At 38.9% G+C, this 15,192-nt stretch overlaps 1 protein-coding gene across 1 annotated transcript in view; it reads left to right on the top strand.

The window, feature by feature from the left end:
* Positions 1-14,971, top strand: part of AGMO (alkylglycerol monooxygenase) — a 160,260-nt gene extending 145,289 nt beyond the window's left edge. The window contains exon 13 of the mRNA XM_064167038.1: positions 14,827-14,971. Within this exon, the coding sequence (XP_064023108.1) occupies positions 14,827-14,937 (111 nt within the window). The 3' untranslated portion in view covers positions 14,938-14,971. The remainder of the gene's footprint in view (positions 1-14,826) is intronic.
* The last annotated feature ends 221 nt before the right edge of the window (positions 14,972-15,192 follow it).

Here is a 15,192-nt window from a genome sequence, read left to right on the forward strand (position 1 = left end):
TCCTAGCAATATTTTCTATCAATTCAATTCTGCATATTCAGTAGAGTTATAAAACAAACCATGAGAATATGTGGTGCTTAAAGTCTTCTTTCTACTCCTAGTTATAGTAAAAAGCATCCATCAATTCACTGACATCTTCTTCCCCTTCAGCTGAAGTGTGGTGAACCATTTGTTAAAGTGCCAGGAAACAGTTTCAAAATCAAAGGTAAAGACAAGCAGGTCATTCATGGCTATTTACTCCCTACTGAAATGAATGCCAAAGGATGTTATCTGTCATAAAATTCCACTGTTTTTGAGACAAATGGGGAAAATAGAACACAGACATAAACTTTGAAATGGAATCTGTGTGTTCCCTTACAAATAAAAATCAAATACCACTATATTTCTTGCCTGTAGTAAATTATCACACATGCACAAACATGCTGCATGTCAAAGAATATAGTATACAATATGGATTGTAAGGCATTCAAACATTAATTAGTTTTTGTTTTTATAATGGCAAGCCAGAGCATCACTCATCCTTTTCCTTGTCCCCAGACTGTCTTCCAATGTTTTTTGAGTTTGATTTTGCCTATTGAAAATAGGTAGAAATAGCAGTGGGGTCACAAACTACTAGCACTTACAGGTGCATTGATATCTGTATTTCTTGATATATATGTTTGTTGATATATTGTTTGGTACTGTAGGTTCATTTTCTGAATTTCGTGATTGAGGAAGCAAAGTCTTTGAAAAATATTAATTGAAATGCAATTTTTTTTCAAGGTCTCATGAAAGAAACATTTTGATTGTGTTAAAATAAATGCAGCAATTTTCTTACTTTTTGTTTGTTGAAGTGAACCTGAAATCACCAACTTTTCTATCCTACAATGTTGGATCTTTTTAATCTTCAAAGGAACTAAAAATGTTTGCCTATGCTATTTTATCTCATGATTGTTTGTGATTTTTCTTACTACTCCTATCTGATCCTTAATGTGCTATTCATCACTTCTAACTGGATACTCAAGAGTGCTTTCTCGTCTATCCTACAGCATTATGCTTATTTTTCTAGATATATTGGTCTTGTGGTGTTGAAGAGGGAACATTCTCAAGTATTTAATTCTTGATTTGGGCTTTTTTGATTTATACTTCTATGTTTTTCAAAGGATTGCCCTACACAAGTGTCATTTCTTTGTTTAAAAAAAAAAGAAATAAATGAATCTAAAAATAAATTCACCTCTCAGTCCTGCACAGCTGCTATGTGCTGTCAGCCACAACATGCTCAACAACAACAGTTAGTACGTGTGCTAGTTTGAAGCTAGCTAGAATGTTTTGGTGAGAAAGATTAGATCACAGGCTGTGAAAGGGAAACAGTGGTGATGTCTACTTCACTCATAGGCTTGCTGAGATGCATAAGAGCAAGAATCCAAACACAGATAAGGGAGTCGCTCTCTGCCTGAGCTCTGGGCTGCATTTTTTTCTCTAACCTCACACTCCATCTCTCTGATTAATCCACTTTGCTTCATGATTCCCCTGTCTGATCCTCCATTCTTTCTTGGGGCACAAGGCAACATCTGGGGTAAGGTTGAGGAGTAGGAGAAGGTGGAAGGGTGGTTTGGAGCCCTTCCTGGGGACTCAGGTGTTTGGGAGGGCTGTTGGGTTTCTGTATTACCTTTTAGCTTGTATATTTTTGTAGATAACTGTTTATACTGTAAATATCTGCTTGTATATTGAGCTAAGCTGTAAATATAAGCTTCATTCATATTTCCAGAACTGGATGGGTCTAATCTGGGTGATTTCCAAGGCGGGGGGAGAACACCCAAACCATCACATCTTTTATTTCAATATTTACACTAATGAATATTACAAGTTTCAGTTCACATTTTGTTCCGGCTATCTCAGATGTAGGTGATTCAAAAGCTCAGAACAGTTTGTCTCCTCACAGATGAGACGAGAACAGGGACTCCCAGGTGATGCTGGGTTCATGCTCACATACTGTAGATCCTCTCATAGACTCTTTCATTGGACGTCGATGGTACCTAGAACAGAAAACTCCTAACAGCTTGCATTATACACTCTGAATTTAAACTCCGTCCTCTAAGGTTAGATTTCTCTGTGGAATACACTGGATTTCACCATGCTCCTGCATTACCCAATAGGTATGACCAGGACCTTCAGCAGACACCACCCCTCAGATAGGTTTCCCTTCCACAGCCTGTGATCTAATCCTTCTCACCAAAACATTCAAGCTAACTTCTAACTAGCACAGTGCATTTTAGAAGTTCAATTTTTATCTTATCTGTTATGTTTGCTTCTTATCTGTTAAGGCTGGTTATTAGAAACACCCTAGTGAACAGAATATTGAATCACTGAGACCCTCTGAATGAACTCTTAATCAACTTCAACCACTTTGCTGACAGGTGCATAGACATACAGATGTACATGTGCTTGAGTTTAGTGATGGGACATAAAAACTAGAAGAAATTGGAATAAATCATCCTGAGATGGTAACAGAGAGCATATTTTTCTACCTGAAGGTGTTCTCTAGTCTTCAAGATGCAGAATCTGTGTGTTTGTTATTGTAAGTTAGAAAAGAAACATCCCTGGGGTAATATTTGATAGGAGGGTTTTTTACAGCACCAATGGAAGCTGAAGGTTGTGATGGAAATGGGACTGCAAAGCACCTATGTAAGCTGAAGGTTGTGATGGAAACAAAATCTATATGATTTTGTTTCCCATCACAACCTTCAGCTTACATAGGTGCTTTGCAGTTCTCACAAATTATACTGAATCCACAGCTGAGGAACATGTGTCAGTTCATCTGGCCCTGAGAAGTATGTGGTTATGCTGTTTGTACATGTTTGCATTCCCAAGCTCCACAATAGACCTCTGCTTCCTTATGCAGGGTGTAACACACTGGTTGCATGGGAAGACAAATGAAAAAGTATAGATTGTTTACCATCAGCTGAAGCAAATGTGTAATGTGGTGACTGCAAAACCAAAAAGGAGGGAGAAGGAAAGAAGGGAAAAGGATGTGGTTGATGACAAAACATGACTTTTGGCCTTGGAATTTCTCACAGGGTTCTGTAAAAACAGAAAGTTCACAGTTTTAAGTAGAGACTAGGAAGAGTTCCTTGGGAAGAAAAAATATCACAGAAGGTATTTGCAGAAACTGTGGCTGGTGCAGGGATTCCTTGAGGAAGGATGTGACAGTTTAAGATGTGTGGTATTAAATCTTGTACAAATTCTTCATGATATCTGATTTTTTTTAACCAACACATGACTCAGAAGGTGCTTATCTGGATTTAGAAGATTGCAGGCTTCATTTTAAGTATCAACTGCCTGTGAAACTTTTCTGGTTTGATTTTATATATTTTGCAGTCAAGAGCATTATAGTTAATTCCTATTAGATCTCTCCAGTACTTCATGTTCTGTTAAAAGTACTGGTATGCCGTACAGACCAGCCATCACTTGAAAAAAAAATGAACTGGAAAGTAATGCCAGATTAATTTTAAAAAGGGCCTGATTTCTTTAGGAAATGGGTTTGACTAATTTGTACAGCAGCACAGAACAACTGGCAAATATGAACAGATGTAGCTGTGGGAAAGTGGTACAAAATGCATCACTGGTTTTGGGTAAGGACTGTATATAATTATACCTCAAAAGCTTTTGGAAGCACACAAGAACAGTGACAAGAAGTAAGTTATTTGCAGAGAAGTATGAAAACTTGCTACTATTACTGTCTACAACAACCTGAAGGGAGGTTGTAGCCAGGTGGGGGTAGGTCTCTTCTGCCAGGCAACCAGCAATAGAACAAGGCAACACAGTCTCGAGTCTGTGATTCTATGATTCCATCTCTGCCATTTGCATCTTTTTAGAGTCTCCTTTTCAAACAGAAATATCTGCTAGCATATTCAGAGTAAAGCTTGTCATAGAATCAACCAGATTGGAAGAGACCTCCAAGATTATTCGGTCCAACCTATCACCCAGCCATAGTAGGCACACAGGTGATTATGGATATTTTAAGTCCTTCATATTTCCAATGTGTATGTTACTTGCAAGAAGCTTTCACAAGGAATTAGAAGGTTTCAGACAGAATAAGAAGCTGTGACGTTGTTCTTTGAAGGGTCTTCAGATTATTAGATCCCAAAAGTCTTTTCCTAAAGTCAACAATGACAAGCATATAAAAGAAACTTTTACGAGTTTGCACATACTTAAGTCAAGTTATAGGTACTGTAGGAGTGTTGTCAAGCTGCAAGTGGTTTAGGAAATGATGACAGTAATGATTCTGTGACTACCTTCCAAGATCTTTATGTGGCTGATTTTCTTGAGACACTTTATATGTCGCTCAGAGTAAGGAAAGACAAGGCAAGATGAAAAATTCTGCTGGCTTCCAGGACCCTGCTGCTTCAGGGCTAGACAGAATTTAGGCTGTTTAGTAGCTTTATCACAGGGGGACTTGGCAATTTCACCCTTGGCTGTCTTCCTTGGCTGAAATGCATTAAGGCCACCACTGTGCACAGCAGATGAATGGTAGGATCAGGGATATGTAAAGAACTTTTGGATTGCCCTCTAGCTTCACACTGGTTTCTTCATTAGTCAAGAAAAGAATTGCTGTTTTAGCAAACTGCACTCCTAGGGATTCTAGGATACCTAAAATGCATTGCAAATAGCAAACAAAATAAGAATCATTACAAAAATAATTGAGGTTTTTTTGGCCCTTCATTATTTGCTTTTTGCAGACCTAGAACTCTCATCTAAGTATTGTAGCTGTTCAAAACTGTTTGGCAGTCACCCATTGGGTTTTTTTTTAACTTGAAAAGCATTAAAAACAAAGCAAAACTTCAGGTGTGTGAACAACAAAATGCAAGGCTTACTGTCTTGGTAGAATGTCATGCTAGCATGGCATGGTCAGTGTTGTACTGCTTTGGTGCATTGGAGTGTTCTCCGGCAGCACATCGTCTTGCCAGGAGGATGGAGCCAGGCTCTTCTTGGTGATGCCTGATGACAGGAGTAGGGCAATGGGTGGAAGCTGAGGCATAGGAAGTTTCATTTAAACATGACAAGGATTTTTTTCACTGTGAGGGTGATAGAACACTGGAACAGGTTGCTCTGGAGATACTAAAAACCCACCTGAACACATTCCTGTGTTATCTGCTGTAGGTGATCCTGCTCAGGCAGGGGGGTCATACTGGATGAGATTTTGAGAGCCCTTCCAGCCCCTGACATTCTAAGATTCTGTGATCTTTGTCCCTGGGGTCAATCTCTTTATTCATTGTTGTCTTCTTAGAGACTGCAAACAAGCATTTCCTTAAGGGAAGGCATAATTTAAGAACCACTCACGTACTCCATAGCAGTGTGACATAGTTCTTCTAGCAGAAATCCAGCTTGTACTAAAACCTTTTGATGGGATATTTAAAAAGGAAAATTCTGTTCACAGAACATCACACACTACCCTTCCATGAGTAGTAGCACTATGTCAATAAATGCATTTCAGAACTGTTTGTGGCCTTACTGCCCTTATATGCGCTCAACACAAACTCAATTCCTGCCTTGTTTTCCCTCTCACTTGCATTTCTTTCCAGCCCCTGCCTGCAGTATCACTAGATCCTTCTCATTTCTCAAGACCAGTTTTTGGGCTTCAGCTTGGGTAAACTAGATACTGAGGAGATGGACCAGGTCCACCCTTGATGTATAACTGATAATAATAAGTGGAGAGCCACAGGTTCACGGAAACAGGATGAGTGAGGTGATGAGTTGGGCTCTGAAGGGCCATGCAAAACTGACAGAATTAATAGAAGTCGATGGTGATCTGTAGAGCTGTAAGAATCGCAGAAGCTTCCAATCCTGTCTTGCCCAGTGCAGGGTCTATAACACTTCTTAAAAAACATTCTTACAGAAGTGTTTCTAACCTATTGCAAAGACTTCTTGTGATGGTTTTCTCCCAGGCAATATATGTCAGTATTTAATTGTTCTTGCAATTAAGAAAGATTACTAAGCTTCAGTCATATACTTGTGCTGTCCAATGTGGATATAATTTTATCCAGTTGGCATTCCACATAACTGTTAGTAGTTACACCTTACATATGTGTTTGTGATTATTATTTTTATACATTGCCCTTTTGTTACAGTATGTTTCAAATATTTCCTGTGCTTTCTATCTTGTGTTGGGAATCAGGAAAAATTCATGACATAGGGCAGCTTATATCTTAATTGTCTTTCTTCATAACAAGGAGGTTTTTTTGTTTGCTCACTTGATGCATTGGTGGTTTTTAACATTTAATTCCTTAATATTTTAATATTTTGAAGGTGTTGCAAACTCTTCTTAGCTCTTTTTCATCCCAGTGAAGGTTTCTTTTAGAATTACAGCCAGTTCTATAAGCTTTTTGAAAACTGGCTTGCTGAAGTGAAGTTTGTTGTTTTTCTTTCTTAGTTCTCCTTCCTGTCCCAGTCATCGTGAGGTATGATTCCATGGTCACTGTGACCCCAGCTGTCAGATGATGTTTTGATATTCTCGTTGTGTTACCTTCATAAGAAACAAATACAGGGACTCATTCTTTGTGTTATGGTTTGGGTGTTACCTGCCCCCACACACTTTGGAAATCACCCAGACTAGACTCAGCTGGCTTTGGAAATTTGAATGAAGCTTATATTTGCAGCTTAGCAGAATATACAAGCAGATATTTACAGTATATAGTTATATACAGAAATATCCAAGGTAAAAGGTAATACAGAAACACAACAGCCCTCCCAGAAACCTGAGTCCTCAGGAGGGGCTCCCAACTGCCCTTCCACCTTCCCCCACCCCTCTGAACCTTACCCCAGTCCCAAGGAAGAATGGAGGTTCAGCCAGCATGTTAGGAAGCAAAGTGGATTAATCAGAGAGGCTAGAGAGATGCAGCTCAGAGCTCCTAAGCAGAAGAAGCAGTGCCTTATCTATGTTTGGATTCTTGTTCTTATGCATCTCAGCAAGCCTACGAGTGAAGTAGACATCACCCTGTTTTTCTTTCATAGCCTGTGATCTAATCCTTCTCACCAAAACATTCTTCAATCTGGCACACCTTGTTACTGTTCTTTCACTTCTGTATTAAGAAATCATACAGTAGTAAAAAAGCTTCAAGGACAAGCTAGGTTACTGCTTGTATTTTTTTTTCCCCAAAAATTGTCAGGATGGTTACAATTTTGCATTCATATCAAGACTCATAGATTTTTCTAGTTGCTCACAGAAAAGCTCATACTCAATAAAATAGATTATTAAGCAGCCAAGATGTTGGATATGATTTTCAGTAACATCAACTTGGTCTTGTCAAGTTTTATGAGTAGAACTGACTCAAAGTGGAAATGCAGACTTTTTGTGGATATTTGGTATCACGCTGAATATTTTTCTGGTCTCATTGAGCAAAGGCAGCAGATTTCAGTGTGTTCCAAACCTTTGCAGGTGATTTTTTTTTTCCACTTCATGCATGCATTCAATATGTAGAACAAATCAACTAAAATATTTAGACCAGCTCTATTACCATCTGATGTGGAACTTAATTTTGAATGACATGCTGCAAGCAGTAAGAACTAAATCACATGAGGAGCAATTAATAGGCATTATCAAGAAGTCTGTAAAAATAATTACTAAAGCAGAAGAAGTCTTTAAGATTCTGAAGCATTGCACTACCTGGAACACAAGCAGCAGGCAGTAGAAATTATATAAACCAGGAATTTTGCCAAACCTTCTCAGGCTGCCATCCAAGTTATATTTTTTTTTAAACCCAGGCGGATTTTCCATACTGAACCAAGGAAATTGCAGCCCAGCAGAGTCCTAGGACCCTTGCACACACTTCATTGCAGGTGAATAGCTGCCTGTCTTTCTTTTTGCCTGTGATGGTGTCTGTTTCAGATACCAACAAAGATGTGTGATGGCAGGCTGGCAGAAAATGAGATGTGAAAGTAGTGGAAGCGGTGCTTGTGTAACACAGCTTACAGTGTGATGGGTGTAATGTACAAGCTGGGCTTTTGGTGCTGCTCAAGTTTACATATTTAATTAACATTATGCATGTGAGTACTTCCTGATGGATCATATCCTACAAGCCTCACTCAAGTCCCTATTATTTGAACATGTTTATAACTGCAAGTCACAGCTTCCTTATCAGAAGGAATGAAAACACAGTGACTTCCAAAGGTCTGTAACAATAACATTGCCATTTGTTTATTGTAGTGGTTTTGTAAGCATTTGTTTTCGTAATGCCACAGAGTAGTTTCCTTGATTTGACAGTTTTGTCTCAGGACACTTACACATTGGAGCCCATGATTTAGATAGAGCTGGCACTGGTGTCCTTTTTTTCTGTAATGCTGAAATTCCAAAACAGGCACTAAATGAAAAGTTAATCATTCTTTGGGTTAGGAGACCTACAGTTGTCTCATAAAGTCATCAAAATAGGTTAAGTGGTTACAGTGATCTAGGTGAGAAAAGGGAAGCTGTGAAGGAGCAGATAAGAGAAGAAAGAAATAGGGAAAGTTATGTGCAGTGTGACCTTAGCAAGTACATCATGGTGACTGAAATGGTATCTTGAAGTGATAAATGGGCAGAGATGGACGTGTTCTGCTATAACTGATGATGGAGCCATCACTCACACAGTGATGACTGGAACAGCCCTATCCATTTATAGTGCAGGGAGTGGGGTAAATAAAGCAAGCCATTGCTAATGTGGTTGTAACCACCCTGTAAAAAAAGAGCCTAAGTAACTGCAGCTTTGATCACATATTGCAGCTGAATATTTTTGAAAGCTTTTAATATTGATTTAGATAAAATTAGGGAGTAAATGAAAACCAAACCTGATCCACCAAAAAAAAAAAAAAAAAAAAAAAGAGCCAAGCTGTTCAGTTGCATAGCTGCACTTTTGTACAGATGCTTGTTAAATAACAACCCAGAGAGAGAACAGAGATAGATTTTACTGTGGTGTATAACTGGTGAGTGATGACTTATTTCAGTGCAGATGATTTGCAGTTTTGACTATATTTCTATGCGGTCATGTATACTGGCAGCATTCACATGCCCAAGATATGCAAGTGTTTGGTGTAACCACACCTATAAACATGATTTAAATGAGAATGTTCTTACCCACGGGAGAAGGATGGGGCCCCTTGAGCCTGTGTGTGTGCTTCTGAGAGACAGAGCTGTAGGCACAGAAAAAATGTTTTTGTTAGAATAATTTGTTGTCTGCATGTTCTTAGTACAAAGTTGATTTCAAATACCTGAGTTAAGGACAAAACTTACTCAGAACTGCCTTCCAATAGGTAAAATTATTTATTTGCTTTTCTTTCAAGTGAGGGCAAGAAAGCAGCCATACAGCATGGCAGAAAGTTAAGGAGAAACACTCTCTAAGATTCCTGCTGGGGATGCTTGTGATGTGAGGAAGTCCTTCAGAAGGCATAACCTGACTCTTGTGTCTCCATCTTATAGGATCATAGAATGGTTTAGGTTGGAAGGGATCTCAAATACCACCTTGTTCCAACCCCCCACGATAGGCAGGGACACCTCCCACTAGAACAGGTCACTCAAGGCCTCATCCAACCTGGCCTTGAACACCTCCAGGGAGGGAACAGCCACAGCCTCCCCGGGCAACCTGTGCCAGTGATTCACCACCCTCACTGGAAAGAACTTCTCCCTAACATCTACTTTAAATCTCCCCTCTGCCAGTTTAAACTCATTACCTCTCATTCTGTCATTACAAGACCTTGTAAACAGTCCCTTCCCAGCCCTCCTGTAGCCCCCTTCAGATACTAGAAATCTACTACAAGGTCTCCTTGAAGCCTTTTCTTCTCCAGGCTGAAGACCCCCAACTCTTGCAGCCTGTCCTCATAGTAGAGCTTCTCCAGCCTTCTGAGCATCTTCGTGCCCTCCTTTGGACTCACTACTGAAACAAAATGCTGGGAAATGTTTTAAAGCAATCATCTTTAATGTTAGGGAAGTATTATTCCCTGATTGCTAACATACAGCCAGCAGTCCTGTCCTGTTTGGTGCAGATGTGCATGACCCATCAGGTCCTAGTGGTAGCTCTGCATATTAAAGTCAGACTTTTCTGCATAAAGTTGTTGCAGTACCTGAAATAAGCTTGGTTCCAACTGAGGAGTGATTTTCATGTAATTTGAAATAAGTGTCTTTTAAAATGTCACATCAAGGCAGTTTTGGCAAATATAGGTTATCTTTGGATAGGACAACAGTGCCTTTCTCTCTCTGAAACTGTAATTGTAGTTACAGTAATAATCATTGTCTAAAGTTTTACATGTCTAAAATTTATGTCCAAAAAAGCCAGTTTGTCCATTTTCTCTTTCCTTGGGACCTTTTTGGTGGGCTTTTGTGAGTTGCTGGAAGGCTGGGAGCATTGCTCAGCAGCAACACAAGCTGTGCTCTTCCCTTACTCAAGTCGTGACAGGTTATTGTGACTTGCCAGCAGCTCTGGAAGGTCTAATTCACAGTGAAATGTATTACTTTGAGGAATTGTCTTTCTTTTTTGGGAACACTTAAATTAAGTCAATGCATAGCCACTGGGAAATAAACTCCTATGAGTAAAGATAGAGCAGGAGCACCCCTAGGGCTTAGAAAACTCGACATATTGTTGGGACTAGAGCCCGGCAGTGTCTATGTGAAAAGCAGCAAGGATCAGATATTTTGTGACCTCCCCATCCTTAGTTTTGCAGCGTCTCAGTAGTAGGCTGCAGAAAACCTGTGCATATTGAATCTCACCTGAAGGTTTTGAGCACAGAAATTCTGATGAGGCTTGAAATCATCCTAGCAAGACTTTTATCCGTGTGATAGGCAGGTCCATCCTGTATGAAGAGCAGTTTCAGGGGTAGTCTTGGTTGTTGATATGAACACTCCCAGGGACTGCATCTGTGATATCTGTGTGCAGCTGTGAGGCTCCTTTGTCAACCTTTTAAGAGACTGTAAGTACAGAAAGAGCCCTATGGACTGGTTTAGGCAGCACTGATGTTTCATGCTTGGAGCTGGGCAGTACAGCTACTGAAACAACAGTTCTATTCACCTATTAATTTTAACTGAATGAAGATAATTTGTAAGATTTTGACTATTTAGCTGATTTATTGGCTAAAAGCTATTGCTTCTAGCAATAGACATTGTGCATAATCATCTTTCAGATGAACTTTTGCCTTCAGTTTGTGAACTGGAAGTCACTGGAGGCTGGGAGGGTATTTTTTGGGAGGGTATTCTGGGAAGGTAACAGTGCATGCTTGCACTGTGCCAGCACTCTTCCCCAGGCATTAACTTCAGGCCATTGTTGTAATTCAGCTACTGCTCAAAACATTTGTAAAAAATATTATTTTCCCAAATTCTTCCTCTTAATCATAGCCTGCAGTCTCCCTGCCCTTGTCTCCAATCCAGTGAAGCTGGAGCTGTTGGGAAGCTGTAACACTCCAGGAATGTTTGTCATTTGGGCAGTTGACCTGTTGTTTCCCAGCATGACGGTACCCCTCCCAGTGTGTGCCTACACCACCAAAGCTGTTTCTTCTCCGAACACTGATCTTGGGGAATCCTGGTATAAAAGTAGGAAGCTGTTCTTTGTAGGAAGCTCGAAACAAAATCTTTTTCTGTTTGGCTCATAACAGACCAAGTTTTATCTGGACTGATCTACCATGAGGAAAGGACTGGATGAGGCCCTTAGTGCCATGGTCTAGTTGACTGGATAGGGCTGGGGGATAGGCTGGACTGGATGATCTTGGAGGTCTCTTCCAACCTGGTTGATTCTATGATTCTAATGTTTTCTGTGAGCTTTTAAAGAGAGTTTGGCCTATAAAATTACAGGGTTTAGGTTTTTCAAATGCCACTTGTTACTGTTCTTAATACTGATCACAATAGAAACATTTTCAATTTCAACAATTCTGCATAAAAATCAGACCCTTTTCAGGTCTCAAGCAGCATGGATTGGCTTTTATCTACTTTTGCTTGTACATACAGTGTAAAATTACTATTACTGGGCGTAATAGTGGCCTGTCTCCTGTATGTTTTGTTGATAAATATGCCTTGGAAATGAGACAGTTTGTTTAAATGTTGCAGTGTAATGCCAGACACCTAGAGATTTCAACTGATTTTATAATTTATGTTTGCATTAACTAATTAATGAGCTGTCACCATATAAGCATTTTTCCCAAAAGCCAATTCTAGAGGAAAGAGTGCTGATATTTATCATTTTGAATTATAACAAATGGAAGCTTCCCTTTATCTTAATAACATAACACTGTCATGTGCCAACCTCCTTGTATGGCTTGTATAATAAAATAGCTGTCACATTTTGCATGTGGAATTTAGTATGTGGTGATTATACAGAAATGAACATTCTTCTGATTCTAAATGTGAAAAGCTGACCTTTTAAAAACACTTTAACAACTTTTAGTGTTATCATAAATCTTACCAATTCTTTTAATGTTGCAGTTTTTTGGTTGCATATATTACACTAGTTCTTCTGCGAGTCAACTTTTGTTACAGGGAAATTTGGGCCTGGGGCCAGGTAGAGCTTTGGAGAGCTTTTAAGTTTGAGAGCCTGTTTCACAGCTGGAAAGCTCCCCGAAGTGAAATGATCCCAGAAGAGTATGTTTCCCATTACTCAAATCTCTACCAAATCATGCCTTGTAGCTCTAAAATAATTAAGACTTTGGAAGCCCCAAGAGGTCCTTTTTTGATCCATGAATGAAGTTACCCCACGTTCAGATAACTAAAACCTGACTCTCTCTCATAACCAACGAAACACAAAACCCTTCCGTGTGTCAAGGTAACATAAAGAGAACGCTCCAAAATGTCTGAGCCTTTACACTTTGATGGATTCAACCTCAGGACATGTCAAGAGTTTTGACTGCGATTGTTGGAGATCAGGTTGAGGTGTCTGTGCAAGTCCCCAGGGCAGAAGAGTTAATGTTCTATAAAATAAGATCTAAAACAACCTACCTTGCATTATTTTGAAGTTTGAGTGATGATGAAATTGATAACACCAGTAGAAACCCTTCAAGTTCCTTGTGTTGCTAATAGTAATCCATTCTTTTGCAATGTAAGAACACCATGATTCATTTTAAGAGTGGGGCCATTGCTTCTGCTGTAAGAGTGAGATAGCAAACAGGTCTTTGTTGGGAAAGGTCCCGTGCCAAAGTATTAGGAAACCTTTTCTTTATTTCATATTCAACAAAATGATACAATGGCTATGGAAGATATCTTACTGAGCTAACACATAGAGCTACCAAGCAGTATTACTAAAGAAACATTTCCAGAGTCTCTAGAGAATAAATCCACACCCAAAATTGTGCTGGAAAACAAACAGGTTATAGTTAATATGAGTATCCAGACTTTGTTGCTATTCAAAGAGAGGAGAAGAAATGATGTTCACAAACTCTGCTTCCTATAAGATGAAACTCATAGGAAACATAACAGTAGCAAGGTAGCTTTATTTGCATTTCTTTCAGTATTTAATAGAAAAGTTCAACACTTTTAAAGGTTTATTAGAACCTGCTGTGAGATAATGCAATGTCAGTGTAGTTTCTAGCCTACTTCTAAAGTCTGTGACTTCAAAAAGGAGAAAAACTTGTGGGATGCTAACTTCTGAAAATTTATCCCTGTGTTGTATTACTTGAAAGAGGAAGTGGTATATGTATAGTGAGGGAACAACTAACAGCACTTGGGCATCTGGGGATTTAAATGTGCTCACAAATCAGCCATCCACATATATTTAATAATGCTCAGTTGTAGTTGCTGATGAAATTTTAATACCTTTCTTTTTGGCACCTGCAAAATTTGATAAATAAAAGTGTATTATTTTCCTTGCACTTTTTGTTTCTAAAACCAGTCTACTCATTAGAACTTCTGGTCTGTAACAGCTGATGTTAATTTGTTATGCTTCTGTACTTTAATACAGCATAAGCACCACAGTAGTTAAAGTATTCATTCAAACAGCAAGGCTGTTTCATCAAATACAAGAGGTATTTTCACACCTTCCCTTTAGCATGTGCATTTTTATGGTCATATTACCTACTGGATAATGATACTGAAATGAATGTGGCTTAAACATCACTGTTGAGTTGGCCAGTGTGCCTAATTTCTGGCCAGATGAAAATATTCTTTTAGACTAAGGAGAAAATCAAAGTCCTCTTCCTAAACAATTTATCTTGTGATTTTATAATAGATTTTTTTTTTCTTTTAATGAGAGTGGTATTATAAAAGCTTAGTACAGTCATCTCCACCTGCTCCTCTGAGTAAATTGAAGTACTTATTCTCCGGGGGGGGGGGGGGGGGGGGGGAAAGCATTGTTCTATGATTCGTAGTTGCAGTTCCCTTTTTGGTGTCCTAACCCCCTTGGTCTGCCTTATGAATGTTTATTTTCCTGTAGATATCTTAAGTGTCTATGTAGAGTGAGTGGTACCTGTATTGCTATTTTCTATCAGATGCCTGAAGTTGAGTTATCCCACTGTTGAATTTGAACCTTTGACCCAGGGGCATAAAGTTCTGTGTTGTTTTTCCTGAGTTTTGAGTCATCCAGTTCCACCAAACCTGTTCTTACTGTTGCTAAAAATGTATTGCATGTTGACTGCTGACAGGTTAGACTTTTTTTGTCCAATTGCTTCTCGTATTACCAACATTTGTACATCACACCTGACAGTGTTTTTCTATTGTGCTTGATGCTAGTCCTCTGCTTTGCATTTCAGGATTAAATTAAAGTGTTCCAGAAAAAAAAAAAAAAGAATAGCTGCAATATAAGGAGATTTATTATTGCACTCTCCAGTTTTTTCTGTTAGTCACTTTAAATATTGGAGGCCAAAATATCAACTGACGTGAATTCCTTTAATAAATTCCTTTCCTTCCAGAATTCCCTTAATAAATTATCCTTCTTCTTGAATGTGGAAAGAAGTGCATTGATTTGTGCTTTGAGATTGCACGGATTAAATATGGCCTCACTTTTTCATCTGTTGTATTAATCACATTGAACAAACGACCTCCACAGCCAATATGTTTATAAGGACTGGCTAGTAAGCATGCTGTCTGTGGTGCTGCAGATAGCAGAGATTGTCAGTAAGCAGCCAACTGTATTTTATTTTACTTCTATCCTACCAAATGAAAAGGTCAACAATTAAAATCTCTCATGTCCTCATTTTTCAGGAACAGTGTGTTTTACTTATACTAATATTAGATATATTTCTGCATCCAGCTATTGGCAAATAAGAGTTCTTGCT

This window comes from Pogoniulus pusillus, chromosome 28 (genome assembly GCF_015220805.1).
Source record: "Pogoniulus pusillus isolate bPogPus1 chromosome 28, bPogPus1.pri, whole genome shotgun sequence".
NCBI classification, from domain to species: Eukaryota; Metazoa; Chordata; class Aves; order Piciformes; family Lybiidae; genus Pogoniulus; species Pogoniulus pusillus.